General features: G+C 42.6%; 2 protein-coding genes across 2 annotated transcripts in view; one reads left to right on the top strand and one right to left on the bottom strand.

Annotated features, from left to right (window-relative positions):
* apoltp (apolipoprotein lipid transfer particle homolog) overlaps nucleotides 1-13,823 on the bottom strand; it is a 42,630-nt gene extending 28,807 nt beyond the window's left edge. The window contains exons 1-27 of the mRNA XM_085378570.1: nucleotides 13,769-13,823; nucleotides 13,561-13,611; nucleotides 13,260-13,426; nucleotides 13,089-13,159; nucleotides 12,685-12,850; nucleotides 12,437-12,574; nucleotides 11,987-12,161; nucleotides 11,394-11,536; nucleotides 9,709-9,812; nucleotides 7,898-8,063; nucleotides 7,616-7,801; nucleotides 7,354-7,506; nucleotides 6,982-7,126; nucleotides 6,127-6,285; nucleotides 5,825-5,943; nucleotides 5,540-5,737; nucleotides 3,356-3,514; nucleotides 3,075-3,259; nucleotides 2,783-2,965; nucleotides 2,378-2,469; nucleotides 1,956-2,125; nucleotides 1,697-1,850; nucleotides 1,527-1,603; nucleotides 1,252-1,432; nucleotides 1,015-1,170; nucleotides 291-424; nucleotides 9-167 (exon numbers count right to left, since the gene is read on the bottom strand). Coding sequence (XP_085234696.1) covers nucleotides 9-167; nucleotides 291-424; nucleotides 1,015-1,170; nucleotides 1,252-1,432; nucleotides 1,527-1,603; nucleotides 1,697-1,850; nucleotides 1,956-2,125; nucleotides 2,378-2,469; nucleotides 2,783-2,965; nucleotides 3,075-3,259; nucleotides 3,356-3,514; nucleotides 5,540-5,737; nucleotides 5,825-5,943; nucleotides 6,127-6,285; nucleotides 6,982-7,126; nucleotides 7,354-7,506; nucleotides 7,616-7,801; nucleotides 7,898-8,063; nucleotides 9,709-9,812; nucleotides 11,394-11,536; nucleotides 11,987-12,161; nucleotides 12,437-12,574; nucleotides 12,685-12,850; nucleotides 13,089-13,159; nucleotides 13,260-13,426; nucleotides 13,561-13,611; nucleotides 13,769-13,823 — 3,846 coding nt within the window. The remainder of the gene's footprint in view (nucleotides 1-8; nucleotides 168-290; nucleotides 425-1,014; nucleotides 1,171-1,251; nucleotides 1,433-1,526; nucleotides 1,604-1,696; nucleotides 1,851-1,955; nucleotides 2,126-2,377; nucleotides 2,470-2,782; nucleotides 2,966-3,074; nucleotides 3,260-3,355; nucleotides 3,515-5,539; nucleotides 5,738-5,824; nucleotides 5,944-6,126; nucleotides 6,286-6,981; nucleotides 7,127-7,353; nucleotides 7,507-7,615; nucleotides 7,802-7,897; nucleotides 8,064-9,708; nucleotides 9,813-11,393; nucleotides 11,537-11,986; nucleotides 12,162-12,436; nucleotides 12,575-12,684; nucleotides 12,851-13,088; nucleotides 13,160-13,259; nucleotides 13,427-13,560; nucleotides 13,612-13,768) is intronic.
* Nucleotides 13,824-16,540: 2,717 nt separating this feature from the next.
* On the top strand, nucleotides 16,541-19,613 carry LOC146613715 (Krueppel-like factor 9). Its single transcript, XM_085378322.1, has 2 exons — nucleotides 16,541-17,322; nucleotides 19,110-19,613. The coding sequence occupies exons 1-2, from the start codon at nucleotides 16,836-16,838 to the stop codon at nucleotides 19,352-19,354; spliced, it is 732 nt and encodes a 243-aa protein (XP_085234448.1). The 5' UTR covers nucleotides 16,541-16,835; the 3' UTR covers nucleotides 19,355-19,613.
* Nucleotides 19,614-20,739: the final 1,126 nt, after the last annotated feature.

The raw sequence follows: 20,739 nt of genomic DNA, 5'->3' as shown, positions 1-20,739 counted from the left end.
CGGGTTACCTCCAGAGTGTAGTGGGTGTGATTCTCTGTGGACTGGTTTTTGAAAGACTGGCTCAGGAGAAGCGTGTGTTTGTTGTTTATCTCATCCCAGTGTTTGCCGTAGCTAATATCCAAAGATGATTTAACATGGCTCAAGCTTTCCTCATGCCTGAGGTGGATCTGAGAAGGACGCACAAACAACCGGAATGCTTTCAATCACCTGGAGATAACTTGCGCCGCCAGCTTATGCTGTTTGTAATACATGAAGCAGAGCGGCTTCAAATTAAATGTGTCTGCGGGTACCTTATGGTTAATAGGAGCGGTGCTGGTGCAGTAGAATTCATGATCGGCTCTCATGATGTATGTGAGGTTTGCATCCCTCTCGCTCCTCACTCTCTGAGATGTGTAGCACTCCTGATGGAGGTGGCGAGCATCAACTGCAGGGAAGCCCAAATAAAATAGGAAAGTGATGACCTGTCAGACATATTGTATTGATAAGAACTACTTCCTGCTTTTAAATAGCTCTATATAGCATTATTATCATTTTGACCTTGAGATCAATCTATTGAGCTTGATGGAGAGGTCAAAGGTCAAATGTGACATGACGTTTTAAATCTTTATATGGTATTTTCTTACTCTTGTAAGAATCATAGTTTGTAAGTTAGAAGCTTTTTGTCAATTTTTGACCAATAAGTCATTGAGTTGACGTCGAAGGCTTGGGTGGATGTTAGCCAAATTTGAATGGATTGTTAATATGACTCCACTCTGCACACCTACAAAGTTTGATCACAATTCATTCAAAACTGTTTGGGCTATTGTGTTTGCAGAAAAAACGTCAGGCACATGAACGCTACCAAACACATTACAAATCAATCTAAACAGTATAAAAACAAAGCTTTAAAAAGCGGCGTATCTGCGATATTTGTTAACTTTTGATGAAAGTAGATATTCCTGTTTTTAAAAGACTGTGTGTTTTGGGGTATAAACAGTTTGAAGTGTCCTGTACCATCTGCAAACGAAACCTCACCTCCCAAACCATACTTGAGCCTGAGCACAGAGCTCCACAGTGAGCCCCTCTGCTCCATCACCCCGAGCGTCTTGCTGCCGACTACACCAGGTAGGAGGAGCTCCGCCTCCACAGAGTACTGCTTGCTGCTGCCATCCCGCCTGCGTTCCAGGGCCACTAAAAGCACATATCACTTGCATGTTTTCTGCTGTCTACTGTCTATTGTAGCAGAGATTTTAGAGACAACTATAAAAGTACCCAACAGTGATGCAGGCTCTCTGAAGACATTTTTCACAGTGGCAGAAAAGCTTGTTTTGCCCCCCAGCCCACGAGTTATATTAGCAGAGAGGATCATGGGATGTCGATCGGGGGCCATCTTGGCTTCAAGGTGGTAGCGAGTCCTCTGCTCCGACAGGAAGGTCTGGGTGTCCATCAAACCCTGCAGTGGATGATATACATGTTTTTAGAACTGGGAAATTATTTAAGATAAAACTGATCGAATGTATTTTTGAAAACTTGAGAACAATATTTACCATGATGTAATGATGAACACCATCAATCATGAGCTCCAGCTTTGCTGACTTAGTGTTCCTCTCTTGCTCAAGTTGACCTGCAACAAAAACACAAAAAAAACAGGACAAAACACATTTTCATAAATGTATCCAAACACCGGGTGTGGTCTTAGCTTGTTCGTCTGGCTGACCATGTATATGGATGCTTTTCAGAGGATGAATGATCTTCAGCAGCAGTCTGCGAGGGCTGAAGGCCAGATCCAGAGACATGTCTCTTGGGATGGAGGACTGAGGAGTGGCTAGCAGGAGGTGGATGGAGGCCTCCCTGGGAAGCCAGGTCCCTCTCTGAAACACAAACCACTGTGAGACTAAATAACAAAATCAGCTTTATTCAGATAAAATAAACTCAGTGGAAGGGCTTCACATGCATATCTTAATGCTGTCTGACACCTGATGATGTACTGAATAAGCAGCCTCAAGCAGATAGTAATGGAGGCCTCTGTCCAGCTTCAGCAGTCTGAAGGAGAGGTGCACTGGTCCAGAGGGGAGGAAAGCAACACCTGTGGCAAGGGATGGGTAAGAGGTGTTGGAGCACAGCTGCCAACCCACCATCTTGGACCCTGCAGGGAACCAGACATGTACTTATAATACTATAACTATTACTTACTAAATATTATAACGTACAATAATCAGAGAAAGGCAGTTAATGAACTGAATCAGACAACTTTAGATTAATTTTATAAACATATAATATATGATTGTGATTTTGTGAACAAAGGAGAGTGAAGTGCACTTCCTTAATTAAACTACACACACACGCACAAACACACACACACACACGTATAAAAGTGCACCGCTTTTGTAGAACTCACAGGTTTTCGGTGTGCAGGTGGTCTTCTGTACTCGACTCTTTGGCCCCTTTATCTCCTCTCTGTGGTCTCCGCTGAGCTGAAACACTCTCGAGCTAAGAACAATAAAAAGATCATCACTCATTCTCAATCCCGTCTTTAAATTTTAACAAAGCAACTATAACAAATTTTTAGTTGTATTTCATGTTTTTTAAATAATTTTTACGGTAATGCCATTAATCAGCTGGAATCCTGAGTCCATCCTGTAATTCTGACAGATTTTACAGTGCATCATACACACGATACACTTCAACCCTCTCTAAACTGTCTCCTAATGCTTAACAAGGATTTTGATTAAGTAAATACACACAAAAACACACACGTTCATTAAAACAGGGGATTTATTAGGGGAAATTTTTTAATGTGTACCTGAGAGAGAAGATGTCCATTAAGTCCTCGGGTGTATTAAGCGTGACCCTGAAATCTTGCCCCTCCTGCAGCTGGATGCTGCCGTCCAGATTCGTGGAGCTCCTCAGCTCAGCCACCCACTCCACCGCAGCCTGACCCAGAGCTCCGTCAACCCCCATCCTGGCCGCGAGACTCACATAGGCACTGAGAACAAACAGACAAGTTTCACCTGACACACTAAAAAACAAACAACCAAAAAAAACAGACCGTGAAGAAAGATGAGCCCATGTGACATTTGGTAACGTTTAAGTACTTGGGTTTGATGTATCCATTCAGGGAGAAATGGGAATAATCCCTGTAATTGACTCTGCCTTTCAGATGCAGTGAAAGAAGAGAGGTCATGTTGACGCCCAGTTTGATGGGTAAACCAGACAGAGATGGCAAAGCCAGCTCCTCTGTCATCAACATGGATCTGTGGTTCAGCTGCACCTCGTGACCCTGAAGGTTAGAGTGGAAGAGACAATCAGGGCGATAACGGGAGGTAAAGAGTCGGCGATAACAGACTGTAATAACACATGACAACAGGGGTCCCACCTTGAGCAGTCTGACAGCCAGTCCAGCCATGCTCAGCGACACCTGGTTGATTTGATTGTAGAGATCTTCACATGTGAACATGCTGAGCTCATTCCCAAACACCTTCACACCGACCCAGCAGTTGGGCATGTTCGCATCCATTTTCTTTCTTCCAGACAACTGCAAAAACACCCCAAAACTCCATAAAGTAACAAAGATATGAGCTACTGACTCACCGGCAGTGAATGTGATTACTTTCTCATACTACAATTTTTATATTCATATTTTGTATTCATCCATCCATCCGTCATCAATCCATCCATCCATCCATACATCCATCCATCCATCCATCCGTCATCAATCCATCCATCCATCCATCCATCCATCCATCCATCCATCCATCCATCCATCATCAATCCATCCATCCATCCATCCATCCATCCGTCATCAATCCATCCATCCATCCATCCGTCATCAATCCATCCATCCATCCATCCATCCGTCATCAATCCATCCATCCATCCATCCATCCATCCATCCATCCATCCATCCATCCATCATCCATCCATCCATCCATCCATCCATCCATCCATCCATCATCAATCCATCCATCATCAATCCATCCATCATCCATCCATCATCCATCCATCCATCATCAATCCATCCATCATCCATCCATCCATCATCCATCATCAATCCATCCATCCATCCATCCATCCATCCATCCATTCATCCATCCATCCATCCATCCATCCATCCATCCATCCATCCATCATCAATCCATCCATCCATCCATCCATCATCCATCATCAATCCATCCATCCATCCATCCATCCATCCATCCATCCATCCATCCATCATCCATCATCAATCCATCCATCCATCCATCCATCCATCATCAATCCATCCATCCATCCATCCATCCATCCATTCATCCATCCATCCATCCATCATCAATCCATCCATCCATCCATCATCCATCCATCCATCCATCATCCATTATCAATCCATCCATCCATCCATCCATCCATCCATCCATCCATCCATCCATCCATTTATCCATCCATCATCCATCCATCCATCCATCCATCCAGCATTTTGTTTTGTTTTTTTATTTACTGAATACACCTTATTTCATTTAAAATTACCACTTCATTATTTCCACTTTTTCTGGAGACTACAGAATGATTGATAGCTTTTACATTGGACTCTATATTTAAGTTTAGCACAAAAACTACGGACATCTGCGTTTGGCTGATTATTTCTTTGTTGTACTAATGCTAAATCTCATACTGTTGGAGAGCCTGTTTATTTCCCCTTAACTAGTGCCACATTTGGAACAAAGAGCTCCGTGCCATAGGGCAACCTCAAGCTGTCTGGGTTTAGAGACAGACAGCTCTCTTTCAATCCAGTAAGTGCAGCGTTTGGGACTGAACTTTATCCTGCAAGATGACAAAGCTTCCCATCACAGAGCTGGTTTATCAGAGACTACCTGCAGAATTTTGGAGTGGAGAGGATGGAATGGCCTGTCTGCAGTCCTGAGCTCAACATCAACACTTATGGGATACAGCACTTGGATGTGGTGTATCTGTATCTGTGACATGTACTGGCTGCCCTGTGACAAATGCTGATGGATGCCATACCACAGCAGTGTGTGGCCACACGCTGCTGAGGCCCGTGTTTGTTAAATGAATAAATTGTTAAATTGCTAGTATATCTTGTTTCTTCATACTTCAATCATCCAACACTATAAACAAGAGCCAGTAGCAGAATAAGCTGTTTACATACTCGACTCTGTTGCTCAACCCATAATTGTAAGTTTTCCTATGAATGTGGCGCCATTTAAGGCCAGATAAACAGGCTTTCCAATGATATAAGATTTATTGCTAAGAAGCATCAGTACAACAAAGAAATAATCGACCAAACACAAATTTCCTTGTTTTTAGTGCTAAGTTTTATGTTTTAGTTGGACCAACCAACAACGTTTCAAGTGCAAACACACAGACTGAAAGCTGGAAAGAGGTACGGGGAGTATGAAGAGTGTCCTGTAGACCTGCCACTGATTAAGGGTCAGGGGATGAGTTTGACAGTTGATTGGTCTGCTTTTATAAACAGAGTATCTTTGGATTTCAGACAAAAATCTTCCTGAGCAAGCTCAGATCATACGTTATGACTTACACCTCTAAACTAACAGTTTGACCTCACCATTTCTCGGGCCTGGTTCAGGTAGCTGTCCGTGCTCGATAAACACGTCTCTTTTTCTCCTCTACGCCCATCGTCCGTCTTTCTCCCTGTGCTCCTGGCCTCGTGCTTTCCACTTTGAGCTGTGTTTTCTCTCTCTGTCTGCTGCTGCCCAAAGATGCTCTTTAAAAATGGTTCAGCATTTTCAACATGAAGATCCACCTAAAGTCAGGGAACAAAATATAGTCGTTCGAAATATCACTTTTCAAGACCGTAAAGTGTAAAAGATAAGATGTGCATTAAACTCACCTCTAGAAGGTTGTGGGCTCTGCCATGAAAATACACGGTCAAGTTGGCAGAAGCAGATCTTGGTAGAAATGATTTTGGGGAGAAAATTAAAGATGTTTCCACATTCTTGATTCCGACGGCTAAAACAAATACAAAAGAAGAAAATAAAGTAATATAAGAAGACATATATTTGTGCACCTTTAAATGCATTATCACCCTCCTGGTATAGTGACACTGCTCAGCACCTCATTTTATTTGCTTCCAAATCTGAAGTGTATCGTGCAGATATATGAAAATGAGTTACAGTTTTAAAATTGAAATACCTGATGAGACAGTATAGTCTGAATAGGAGGAATATTTTAAAAACTCGGCTTCAAAATCTCTGCTGATAATGTCGTCGGGCAGCGACTCAATGAGGGCTTGCTTTGCGGGGTCCTCGCTCCTCAGGACATTAGTCAGGTGACTCCACACGAATGAGCCCACTAGAGAAATAGAATAAGGGAAGAGCTCAAGACATGCCAGGTCACAGACAAGCCGAGTAAAAGTCTGAAACATTATTGCATTCCCTTACATTCCTTAACAAATCCTAGCAAATAAACATAAATCAAACATGCGCCTCTAAGATACACAGAAAGGAATTCAATCTGTGCCATCACTCAAGAGTTTGGGGTTATATCTAAATGACTTTGTTTTGTTTTTTGACAGAATGTTCAAAAAATTATTTTTTATATGTAACAGTTTCTTCACAGAACTGTGAAAACTGTCTCTAAGAGAAGTTGTGACCCTCGCCACTTGTCCAGCTCAGCAGGAAGATAAGTGCATCGGAGTCTCTGGTTTCAGAAACAGATGCTTCACAGTTCTTTAACCTGCATCTTCATTTAATGGTCAGACCCAGACTTTACTGCTTCGGGATGGGAGTAGATCACACTGCTGAAAACTTCATTCTTTGGTTCCCACATGAAACAGCTTTTTTCAAGAATACAGTATTAATGTGATATATGGAAATTGATAAATATGATCTAATATTTATATTCAGAGAATATCTAAGAAATATTCTGAGATTTAGTGACCACCAAATATTCTGCTGTTTGTCCAGCACTTCACTATTTTCCTGTTTTCCACCATTAAACATTTCTGATAGCAGAAGCTGTTACGGCCATCTCTTCCACAAACCCCACCTTGACTGGAAGTCTCACTCCTCAGGGTCGTCTTCACCACTTCAAACACATCCAGGTCAGAGCAACGCATGAGCTGCTGGTATGCGGCGATTCTGACCTCAGTATCCTCCTGGGAAGAGCTGTACAGCTGCAACAGCACAGACCTCTGAGGGAAGGAAATCTCTGTCAGTACTGACGTTCGGCTCCTATTCACCTCCTCACCTTGTCATCTCCACCTCAGCTCACAGATTATCGCCTCACTTAACCATACAGCTCATGAAGGCTTGTCTAAGAATATGGTGAGCATAAAGAACACCAAGGGTGGTTTCTTATGATCTTTTAGCACAATTTTATTCAACTGCTGGCTTAAATATTAACTCTGAATTAACTCACATCAGCTGAGCAGGGAAAGCGTCTGAAGGCATGGATTGCAGCAAGCCTAAGCTGCAGGGCTGCTGAGGAGCTCAGCATGCAACGGCTTAGCAGGGGAATGAAGGCAGAAGCAGACACACCAGTGTTTCCCACTGATTTTAAAGCATAAAGAACCTGGTGGGCAACATAATAAATGCAAATTGGGCATTGTTTATGTAAATCCTCTCACAATTCATTGTGCATTAAATGGAGAGTGAGATGAAGTTCTAGGTCACTGCATTACCTCTTGCACCTGAGTGGGTTCTTCTCCTTCACAGCCCTCCTGAAGGGTTTTCTCAAGGATCTGCATAAAGGTCTGTACCTGAGAAAGCTCAGTGCAGGAGTTTTGAGACCTCCGGCACAACTGATAGACTAGAGATGATCCAGCCAACAGAGTCTTGGACCGCAGCTCTGGGAGCTCTGTTAAAGCCTAACACAAAGAGCAGACATCTGGGTAACTAACCTATTTCATGTGAGTTTTGATGAGAGACTTAGGTCATCATGAGTGTCATCAGAAGGTTCCTACATTGATGGAGGAGATGATCTTTGACGAAGGATGAGGGACGAGGGCTATTGTGGTAAGGAGAGAGAGAGCCTGCTCTTCTTCCACCTCTTTGTTCCTCATCAGGTCAGTCAGTAATATGATGCAGTTTTCAGATCCACATGCCGGCAGTGCATCCAACAGCGGCTGCCTGTCCAAACAATTAATCAACATCAGTATCAAACTGCTCATATATACCTGATTATTTTAACTTAAGCTATAACTAACTGGACATTTCACTGGGCACCAAAATATTTTAGGTCATCATTTTTATTATTCTTCCTCACAAAGTTCCAAATTTCACATTTCACAAATTAGGAGTGTGACAAAAAAAATCAATACAGCATAGTATTGTGATATTTTTTGTGGTGATATTGTATCAGTACAGGGACACTAAAGATCAATATTTTATCAAATAATTTGAAATACTCAGAGAATTCTATGAACAAGATGGCTTATTTCATGCAATGCCATCCTGAGATTATGTTAGTTAGTAAACTGTTCAGCCAAAAAAACAAAAACAAAGCATCCAGCACTGGGAACACTTAGCTTGACAAAGCTACCTCCTAATTCAGAGCAAGCTAATGCCTGAGTGCCCTGATTAAAATAGGGCAGCAACCTCATTGCATTTAAAATCGGTGGTTGCCTACTCAATGTGTTCCCTATTCCGGGGTGGTGAGTAAATGGTTGCCCAGAGCTTGTTGGTGTTGCACACTCAGAATCACTTTTTATTACAAAGCTATTGCACAGGTCGCCTGATAGGAGGCAACCTTTCTGCAAATAGTTGCAGTCGGACTTGGAGTTACTGCAATCACTCTCAGAGTGGTTGTCTGAGAGTGATTGTAATTGTTGTCTGATTTCTAAATGCAGACAGATTGTCAGCATGTTGCCATGAGTCTGAATGAGACTGTAAATGAGCACAGCTGGGTGCCAGGGGATTGTTTTCTGGTTATATTCCTGTGGAACAGGAAGGCCGTTAACCTTAAAGTACACAGATTGATATTAGACTGATTGTGTCTTATAGCAACAATTATGAAAGGTTTTAGTAACCATCTCATTTTGCAGTAAAAACAAACAAACTGAATTTGATCTCATTAGATATAAAACAGACATGGACACAGTTGACCTTTGAGGACATAATTTGCATAAAAAGGTGATAAATCACACATATGTTATTACAATACTCAGCATATCAGAAAATGACAAAAAATTGCAAAATTATTATATCTTGAGTAAAGTATTGTAATAATATTATATTGCCATGAAGTCATGCACTAAACCACACTGCACACTATCTGTTCTTGCCGCACCTTACTGGCAATTCCTTGCTAATTGCTTTCTGTTACTCTTGTGAGTAATAAATCATTAATCCACTGTGATAAGGCCAGATTTGATATGTTTAATAGACAAGGAGGTGACCCTGTCCTTGGGCCCGCTGGGTCATTTCAGTCACAGAATATTGTCTAATTAAGTTGGCTGTTATTTTAGCTTTACTCCAACTAGCAGTTAAGGGAAATATGTTTTATTAACTGACACGTGCAATAGTCATGGTGGAGACAATCTGGACTCCCATGGGCTAGTGGTCTGCTGATCTAGTCTCTGAGAACAAAAGAACTCAGTCCACAAATGGACTGAAAAGAGGAACCATAAAGCTTTCAGTATCAAAAGTGTTGTTCCTGGCCTATAGATTCTGTATACTCATATGTTTACAGAATTTTGTACTGGCGGTAGATTGACAGGGAACTCAAGGAGCAACCAAAAGATACTCATTTATAAAACTTCTGGGATATACTGACCAGTCATTGCGGCACTTGAAAGAAGCTTCTTGCCAAAGTGTCTTGAGCTGAGAGATAGTCAGATCTTTCAGCTGGAACACCAGTTGAATAAACTCTTGTGATACCTTGGAGCAGAAAAACCAAACATATATAATATGGACTAAAGTTGCTGCTAACATATAGTGAATGTCAAGTATCAGCTTTTCAAAAGTGTTAAAGTAGAAAAATGAACCCTTATAGAACTGTGAACCAATCACTTGATCTTCACACTATAAGTTTATCATTTTAATGAGTCTGGGGCAGGGGTCAGCAACCTTTAACACCCAATGAGCCATTTGGACCCGGTTTCCACGCAAAGGAAAACACTGGGAGCCGCAAATACTTTTTGACATCTAAAATCAAGATAACACTGTATATATTGTTTTTTACCTTTATGCTTTGTGTGAACAACTATGGTTTGTTGCTTATGAAATCCATGAAGTGCGAAAGAGAAAATTACATTTTATTTATGTAATTAACACATTTTGAACTCTTAAAGAAATATAACAAAAGGAAAGACACCCAGCTGAACTAAAATGATCCATGTAGCAAACAAAAACTGTTGTGAGCCGCCACCCTTATATCACCTTTGGGCTTTTGGAGCCTTGACCTGGCTTTTAAAAAATAATTGGAAAAAAAGCACTATGCTGCTAAAAAATTAAAAACAGATATTTGCAAAATTCTGCCTAAATATGTATTTTACCTGGTTAATGTGTGTGGCGGGGCGTGGTCTGCAGCGCCACTGCAGGGGAGGCGGACGCACCTAAGCGGTACCCGCAATCACGCCTTGTCGCCTTAACGTCTGTACCATCTATGCTGTTGTGTTGGTATGTGTCGGGCTGTATGCGTACAGAAACCGTGTGTTAAAAGTGGTCAATAAAGAGACGCTGAAAAGCATGTTCATGGAGACATCGTCGGGTCTGCCGTGGTATGTTTACAGTGGGACTTCTGCTCCTGAACCTCTGTGCACAGCGTCTGCAAATCGGGGCTGTATGAAGTCACCTTCATCTTTACGCAGGACTGTAAACTGCCATCTGTGAGGCGTGAGCGGTGTTTGTTTTTAACATAGTTCACGGTGGAGAATAGCTGCTGACATAATGTTGATCCGAAGATCCATAATTGACCTACCTGGAGTGGAAAGTCTCGATAAATGCACGGCGTTTCGGCGGGTATACCGGCTTCCGCGAGTGTGACGCTTATTTTGAGCGATGAAAAAATAGAATAGAATAGAATATATTTTTATTTTTATATTTCAATATCACAAATATTCCAAACTAACATAAATAAAATGCACTTCAGCTAAATACTTCTAATTTATTTTCCCAAACCATGCGGAGCCGCACTTAAAGGACTAAAGAGCCGCATGCGGCTCCGGAGCCGCAGGTTGCCAACCGCTGGTCTGGGGAAAGTCTTTATAAACCTCCCATGTAAACAAGTTGCCAGGCTGAGCAAGACTAACCTTTAGAAAGGATATTCATAGTAATCACTCTCTGAGCTATTGCACCAAAACCTTCAGTGGATGTCCAGCCATGAATTACATATACAAACACACCTTCAATGATCTGACATGGTGCAGTCAATGTAAGCTATTCACAGTCACTGCTGAAGAGGGCTGCAGTATAATTGATATAATTAAAAGATTGTGACCTGCTGCATTTATGGCCTACCAGTTGTGGGTCTGAGGTGAGGCTGCATAACATCCTGACAGTCTGACCAACTTCCTGTGGTGTTGCTGGTCTAGTTTTTCCCAGCCTTGCAGCTCCTTCATCCTCAAACTGAAGGTCAGCTGGCACACGAGTGCCTAAGGAATCTGCAGGGACAATGAGGAGAACACGAATCAAGGTCTCTGAAAGGGTAAGAGCCAATGCCACAGAGATGCGCACTGGCTAAGACCATGGATGCGCTCACGCTGTTAAATTGTCAAGTGCAAGAGAGTTCTTTAGCAGACATTTTGAGCCCAGTTTACCAAACTTTTTGTGCTTCTGCAGACTTCATGTGAGGGAAAGACCCACAGTTCACAGCATTTTGAGGCAAACATGGGGTTAGTGTATTATAAAACAGTAAACAAACAGCCATGGGTGGAGTAACGGAACCCCAAGATTTCATGAAATCAGAGAGATGCTTGGTATAGCAGTCAGTGCTGACCCATTCCTATGAATGCCATTATCAAACCCTCATTAACTCACACAGGTGACATGTTTGGGACATAGGGTGGTGAGTGGGATTAGATTCGATTAAGGTGACTGCAGAGTCTTCTGACCTGCTCCTAGAGGACTTCCTGGCTGGGCTCTGAGCAAGAGTAGCTTAGACACTGTTTGGGTTTTCACCATCCCTGTAGTCCTGGACCATGTCATCATGGATACAGCCTCAGTACAGTTAACCTCTTCCATTACAGAGCCATGGCGCTGAGCACACTGTAGCTCCAAATGCATTGACTAGCAAAAAAGAACAAAAAGACAAAGAAGAAACAAACTCATTATCATTAGAATATGACTCAAATGCACACTTTAATATATGTTCTAATTCAGCTGTGCAGAGGACTAGCACCATCACTCCTTTTTCTGCCTTTTCCTTAGAAGTATTCATTCCAAATTACAGGAATTACACCATAAAATACCACCATGTGCATGTTTATTCCCAACTTTGTCAGTCACTAATTAATGACATATCAACATTTCCAAACACTGTTGAGAAAGATCCCTAATCTTACTGTGTCTTCACTCAGAGCAACTGAATGAGGCCAGAAGTTTGCCAGCCTGGACTGATGGCACTGTTTTAGATCCCTGGTCTTCAGCAGTATGAGTCCTCGCCTCTCGTACCTGCTGATGCAGGTGCCGTACACATCCGTCTGAGGAAAAGAAAGAGTGAACGAAAGTTAAATACGCCTGGGAAGAATTTCTTCATATACATGCATATTTAGGAAATGAATGGAAACAAATTCGGTTTCCACTAACCCACCTCATTTTCTAATGTCAGTTTGGAAGCCATGGGGGACGTCTGGAACATGCTCAGTAGAGCCCTTTTAATGTTCAGAGCCCACACCTGCTCCCCCTCCTGCAGACAGAGGGCCGTGACCTTCCCCCTCTGGAGGGAGAACTTGAGGCGTGTTCTCTCCAGTGACTCCCTGGGAAACAAAAACACCAGATGAGGCCCCCACAAGACCAGGGAACACAGACAAGTGGAGCATCTGAACGGGGAATCAGATTCACAGGAAAAACATCTGCAGCATTCCAAAATGAGCGGACAGAATGGCATACACACACATGCAAAAGGAAACAGAAGAGAAGGAATTCTGCACTCATTCACTCGCCATCATCTGTGAAAACACACCGGACTGTATTAAATCTATACATTGGCTTTACCTCAGACTTTTTAAATGCTGCACAGAGTGCTCCTTTTGAGGGGAAAGCCGTTTTATCTGTGGATTCCTTATCTGTAGAGATCAAACATGCACATTAAATATCAGATTTTTTGTTATTTAATAATGCGTTTTTATTGTTGTTTTTTGCAAAAACTATTTTATTAAAGCTGACCTGCATCATTAGGTGACACTTGGAGACCACGTCAATATCAACCAGACAGTCCAAAGCCAGACCATTCCTGCCACCAGTGGAGCCGTGAAGGGTGCTGGTAATTGTCGTGCTATACCTGTAAGTGTATCTCACCCCTTTCTGATAGAGTAATTCAGAGGTAGGAAATCCTAGTGAAAATAATTTAGCAAATAAAACACAATTAAAAAATTGAAAAGGAAATTTTGAGGGAAAAAACCCTCCTTGTCAGTGTGCATGCATCCATAAATCTGAGATCCATTAGACTAAGTAACAAAGATCTTACCAGAACAACTTAAATCACAGAGATTTGGTTTCCCCTGTAGGCAATCACCTACTGAAAAGGAAAAAAAACATCTCAGGCATATCGACAGAACATTACAGCCCTTGTCAAACTTCTATACATAACATCTACTACAGCCAAACCCTGTTTTGACTGGAAAATGAATTCACTCTTCAAGAATTAATATAACAAAGCAAACCATAAAACTTACCATGTAGCAGGAGAAAAATAAGTACACCATTGAAGAGTAACAACAATACTGCCATAGCAACCCACTACAGGTCTGGCTGCCTCCGATCCTCCACATATGAGTGAGATGAAAACCAAGCACTGTTCACAGCCACTGAATGACCAGGCTTGTACATGGGCTTCCTCTGTGACCCATACTGCTCACAGCAACCAATCAGGAAATACCTTCCAAGACTGAAGCTACAAACATTCACTGAGCCAATCACTTGACAGAACACCGGGCCTCACAAAACATCAAGTTTTCTTACACCCTTGTTGACTTGGACAGACATAAGACATGAACCACGTAAAGAGAGAATTTCTTTGCAAAGCTGGCAGCTGCACGGATACTGAGTTGGAGACTGGGGTGTTTGCAGGATTTTTAAAATGGGGCGGCACACAGGTAACTAAGTAAGAAATATAAATACCAAACCACTTAAAATTGGTAGGGTGTGGTTCAAAGCTCTGTATGGCATTTTTTGAAAGCCTCTAACAAGCCTGAAAGTCAATATTTGGTGTGACCATCTTTATTTTTCAACACAGCTTTCCTGTAATTTCTTTAAGTAATCTTAAGGAATAGTCCTCCAGGCCTCTTCTTTGGATGTTGGCTGCTTTTTGTTCTGTTCTCTGTTAATGTGATCCCACATTGCTTCAATAATGTTGAGGTCCGGGCTCTGCGGAGGCCAATTCATGACTGATAGTGCACCATTGTGTGTTTTTCTACCCAGGTATGCTTTACTGCATTGGCAGTGTTTTTGGGATCATTGTCGTGCTCAAACAGATTCCAGATTGTATACCTGATGGTACTTTCCTGTGTTAATTCCATTCTATAAGTCCAGCAAGTTTAGCAAGATCTCCACATCTCAGCATCACTGACCGAAATGCAACTCAAAACCATGACACAGCCTCCACCATGTTTTGCAGATGACTATAGACACTCACTGTTGTAACTCTCGCCTGACCTCCTCTGTACATATTGATGATAATTCGAACTGACATTTTCAAATTTGGATTCAACACTCCATCAGACACGTTGTCACTGATTTTCAGTCTAGTTATTTTGTGATCTGGCATATCTCAGCATTTTTTCCTTGTTTCCAGTCCTTCAGAATGGCTTCTTGACAGCCACCCTTCCAGTGAGACCATTTCTGATGAAGCTTCAATGAACAGTAGATGGATCAACTGAAGGAGTAGTTGCATCTCTCATTTCCTGCATCAGGCCTTTGCTGGACTTTGCTATTTTTGAAGGACATGCTTTCAGATATTGTTCATCTACTGTAGGTTTTTAGGCCTGAACACACTATGCATCCTGAGATAGGGCAAGCTTTTAGCTAATAGCTCTTTGGGAATCACCTTGTTAGTGCAAAAATACTATTTTCTGTTATCTTTGGCATTTTTTATAGATCTAACTAATGGAATGGTAACAAATTATGTTTTTGTGATAGGCTGCTACTAACAAAGTGTCAAAAGATACAATTTAAAACTGGTTCTTTGCTAAGTTGCCTGTTATGTGTACACAGAACACGGGTTCATCCCTTGTGTTCGTTGCCTTTTCCGTGCTTGGATGATTCATAGGTCAGTGTTAAGTAGCTTTAAACAAACAAAAAACATTCCTCTAAAAATGGAAAGGTACAAGGACTGGACTGAACATGAGTGAAAAGCAGCCACTGTCCAAAGAATAACTCTGAATGACCTTCAGGCATCCTGGAGAACTACTGCTCAAGAGAAGAAAGTCTGGCTCACTTGAAGCAAAATAAAAAGAAATGAGGGGTGGCGGAAGACTTTTGCACAGCTCGCGTAGCTACTAGTGGGAGGAGTAATCAAACTTTAGATGGGAGTGGTGCCATCCCATGCCCCCCTTTAGCCACACACATTTCTGACACATATATATCAGACAGGAGTGCTAACCTAGGCAAAAGGACTTTCAGAAGAATAATTTCCTTATACTTATACACTAAACACTTGTTAGTGAACTGAAAAGCTGATCTACAAACTTTTCAGAAGACAAAGAAACACAGCTGAGAGTAGTTAACGCATGAAAATAGGGACATCTAGTGTTTGTGTGGTATGGATAACAAGCAGGTGGGGAAGTAGAGGCTCTGGCAGCTATGATGGCGTTTTTACAGAATAATTTTCACCCCCACCACTCGGCCACGTTCCTTATTCTCAGACTGAGCTCAAACTAAATTATACAACACGCCTTTCATCCCCATCTCCTTCCCCCATCGTTTAACAGGCAGGCTTCCAGTGCCACCTACTTTCCACGATGCACCCAACCCCGCGGTCCACGCCCGTGCTGCGACGTCAGTCACTGCGAGATTCTGGTCCGCGCGGCATTCAAGACTCTGAAAAATCGTATTTTACAACTTCCTGTAAAAAAATATAGACATTAACCGCCTTTTGCCGCAAATTTCAGGCATGACTTTGCACAACTATTTAGCTTGTTACCTTTATAGCCACAAGTATGATTTAGCGTTTAAAAAATGACACGTTCACAGGTGTACCTACACGATGATATCTTCAAATTATGTCAGTTTTTATCTTCAGTACATGGGTGAGTTTGCCATATCTGTTAAATGACACGGATGTGGGTATCTGTAACAACAAAATCAGAGAATTATCCAGAGCTTTGTAGACATTTGTACCAGTGTACGCCACCAAAAGGCGTTCACCGATGAGCCCGAACGCATCGTCAGTCCGGGACCAGGGGGCGTAGGTTTGACCGGCTTCTGGGAGGCTCAGACACAATGAACCGTCAGACAGTGAGGGGCACGCATGTTGGACCGGGAGAATTAACACGGTCTTAGTGTGTTATTGCATGTAAACGTGCCGTTTCTTTGTTTTATCCAGTGATTCTCAAGCTGCTGAGACGCTGTATGGCGGTAACAAGGCTCTGCTGGAAGCGGTTTGTTCGTCCAGTTTGATGAAAACGAGGTCGGGATCAGACGAACGTTACCGTTAGCCCCTCCTGGTCGATTGTTTTTTAACTCTTGTTTTTTTTTGTTGTTTTTTTTTTTTTAGCTAAATACAACAAAGCAAAGTAGATAACGATGTCGCTGATTGCGTCGTCTGATTATTTCGCTGCCGAGTGTCTGGTATCGATATCTAGCGGTCCTGTTCTACACAGACCCACCCCGGTCGCCCCCGCCAACCAGCCTGCCTCGGTGGGCCTGCTCCCCGGGGAGCCCGAAGGGTCGAGTGAGGACAGGGAAGTGCGGGACACGCTGAGGCTGGAGGGAGCTAACGTGGTGGCGGTGGCCGGTATCCTCACCGACCTACACGGCAAGTTCCGCCCCATGTCGGCCTATTCGGAGAACAGCAACTCCTCGTGTGGTGGGGAGAGCGGTTACACCACGTTGTCCGACCCGACCACCCCTACCATGACCCCCACCGCCACCCCGGTCCCCGGACAGCAGCACCAGCAGCGGGCCGGGGGAGCAGGAGGAGGGGTGAAGCGACACCGGTGCACTTTTAACGGATGCGACAGAGTTTATGGGAAATCTTCCCACCTGAAGGCACACATCCGGACGCACACAGGTATGGAGGGGAACGACCACAACACATCGGTCATGTCAGCAGTTCACATGTCATGTATTTACACAGCCTTAGCTAGACCCTTGGCATAGCTCAACTTTGTACCCCCAACTTCTGCTTTCCTCGGTGCCATGTAAGCAGACGGTTTTATCGTTTAATCAGACCTATATGAGGGGTGGGAGTGCTGTGCCTTTCACTAACTACTGTAAGCGTGCCTGCTGGCTGCTTCTTTATGATTTTTTTTTCTTTTTAGAACTTGTTAAAGTAATTTAGCCAAACAAAGGGGGAAACGCTCCCCTCGGAGTCTGACAAAGAAGTAAACCAACAAAAGAACTGGGCTGGACGTTAAAACCTGTGACGAAAGTCTTCCTCTCGGCTGGATTTGCATATGAAATGAACGTAAGACGAAACCTTAAAGTTGAAAGCGCTGAAAATGATAGTGGGACAACGTAAAAGGCCTCAGCAAGTGCTTGGCGCTGTGTAGTTTTTCTCTGGGCATCACACTCTCACCCTCACGTATGCTGACAAGTTGAAATCAATCCTCCGCGATGTGTAAATTATTGATCAAATGTATTGATATCCAGTTCTGGATGCGCCACCCCTTTGCCATATATAGGTTTTTCAACGCATTTGGGGTGTTTTCTGAGTGAATACGTAATTACACGTCACCATACACCTCACCCATGTGTTTTAATTATGTAATAAAGGCAGATTGGTTGTGAATAGTTCATCCGTCAGAACGATAGCGTAACTTTATTAGTGACTTTAAGTGTGATTTTTCTCGCAAATCATTGGATTTGGCGTGTCCAGTGTCACTGAGCAGGCGCAAATGGATTAAGGGCAGGAAACGGCTCAAAGACGGTGTTGTGGGAACGCCCACAGAGTTCTGCAGCAACAACGTGGCCAGGCTTTGTGATCTTGCAAATGGCACCGAGCATCCCACTCGCTTATCCTGGGTTTGACTCGTGTTGCCTGCCGGAGATTAAGCCTAGTAGTAGCCCAGGAAGGCTAATCTTAGCCATCTAGATCCTATATCTTTTTTTCACGTATCTAAATATACGTGAAAAGTGGTAATGCAGGTGTTACATTTGTGTCACTGTGTTTAAGTCGATCTGATTTAAGTAATCAGATTAACAGATTCCTTCATTGTGCAATAACACAAACTGTAAGCATACAAAACCTGTTTTTCCCTTCCTAGTTCATTTGAAAGCACAGAATAATGTGGGCTTCAACAGCGACTTATATCTGAGGACTACACAAAAGATATGAAGAATCAGTTTGATGTGATGTATTAGAGGCAAAATAAAGCACACGTGCGAACTGAAATGACACGAAAGTGAATTAATCCAAAACAGTCCATGAGTTTAAATTTTGTCAGCTTTTACTTTGACATTTTCAATCCATACTTCATGGTTTTACCTTTTCACATGTAAACATTTGTTTTTTATACATTATTGAATAATGTGGAGGTTTAATGACCCGAGGCCGTGGGGCATTTTTGGCAGCAGGAACTGTTCACTTTTTCTGACGTTTTATTTCATAGTTAGGCTGTTAGTTGCAGAAATTTGCACCTTAACCAATCATAGATCAAAGATCAGTGAAAATAGTGCATTTTTGTTTCCTTTTATGTATGCAGTTGTTTATTGTAAAACCGATTCTCGTCAGAGAGAAGGGAGTAGCATTTCTGTTCCCGTGTGTTTGTCTGTTTAGTCATGAAACACCGTCTTGTGTGCTTTCTCTGCAAACCTGGCGACTGATTTCTCTCTGCTCTCTGTTGCCTTCGTGTCCAGGTGAGAGGCCCTTTCCGTGCGTCTGGCCTAACTGTGTGAAGAAGTTTGCCCGCTCCGATGAGCTCGCCCGCCACACTCGCACCCACACAGGGGAAAAACGCTTCCAGTGCCCGCTGTGCAACAAGCGCTTCATGCGCAGCGACCACCTGATCAAGCACGCCCGCCGTCATCCCGACTTCAAGCCATCCATGTTGGGGCGCAACAGGGTCGCGTCCTCAGCTTCTGATCCGGACGTGCACAATTAGGGTGGCGTGGGTTTGCTGTGCACTGACGGGAGCACAAGACGGTCAACGTTAGTTTCAAGTGAACCGACTACAATCAGATCCACTAGTTAGGACTTAGCATTGCTGTGTTGCACTAAAAACAAATGTGCACGTACACACAAACATACACACGCAGAGCTGGATGCGTCTCTGTGTCCACACAGTTGAGTCACATGAACACTGTCCACCCACTCAACAACAACCAGGGTTGGGTTTGAAAATTGTTACGAACCTAAGAGAACCGGGGACTCGTTAAGAAATGCGGCTTTTGGTTCCACTTGTCGTTTCCTGAAAGCAAGACTTTGGACCTACTGTGCTTCCATTTGCATCGGCAGTTACATGAGCGTGTGTGTGTGATGTTTACAGTATGGCAGACTAGGCTAAGCCTCAGAAAACCCAATAATGATAGAGTGAAATGTAATCACTGCAGTTAAGGAAAGTTAGAGGCATGAAGGTAGACTTACTGCAGGATGATCTGAGAATGTAGTTTTTACTGTCCTGCATCAGTAGCAGTGATATTAGACCACAAAAGAGTTTTGTGGATGAGATCCCAAGAATTTAATGCCAGGTATATCACATAAAAGTTGCAAAAGTCCCAGCATGCCTTGGAAAAGTACTAAACGGTGTTTTGCAACATAGCCTGCTGAAATAAAAATCAGTAGGTTTTAACTGCCATAGAAGTGAAACACACACAGCTAGCACAAATATTGTATTTCGTTTAAACCAAAAAATCAAATCAAGAATACCTCGTTGTGGATATCCACCTGATGGCAGCATACGTTTATCACAGGAATTCTTTTTTCTGCCTTTCGTAAAATTTTGATCTCAGGATTCGATAAGAACGAGAATCGCGAAGCAGATTTCAGTCGATTAAAATCAAACCCAACCCTGAAGGTAACCTCATCGTCTCAAACTGAAACACTTTCACAGATTGCAGGGATTTCTTTATATTATTGTCTGTACAAATCTGCACATTCATCATCATCATCAGCCAAATAATCCTCTGGTTTTCTTGTGGTTCATTTCTACCTTGTTAGTAACCTTTATTTACCATGAGTAGCACAATATTGGGATGTTAGATAGTGAGGCGATGGATAGACGCTTGTTAAAAATCTTTGTTTGTTTGTAGCTTTGCTGATATTAAGTTCTAGCGGTGACACATTCCTTCATGTTTTTTTAATACGGCTTCAGTAACCATCTCCGTTGAAGTCAATATTTTTTCACATATATCCAATTCAAGTGTAGATCAAATACTCATTTTAGCCTGAAAGTGGATCGAATTTCAATGTAGAAGAGTTGTTTGCACGCCATCATTAAGGCTCCACCAGTTATCATCAATGAAATGCTGACACATAATACACAGCAGT

This window comes from Diplotaxodon limnothrissa, linkage group LG18 (assembly GCF_057381915.1).
Source record: "Diplotaxodon limnothrissa isolate DT_005_m linkage group LG18, D_limnothrissa_male_GT1.1, whole genome shotgun sequence".
Lineage (NCBI taxonomy): Eukaryota > Metazoa > Chordata > Actinopteri > Cichliformes > Cichlidae > Diplotaxodon > Diplotaxodon limnothrissa.
Note: the sequence above shows the minus strand (reverse complement) of the source record. Positions and strands in the feature narration are given on the sequence as shown.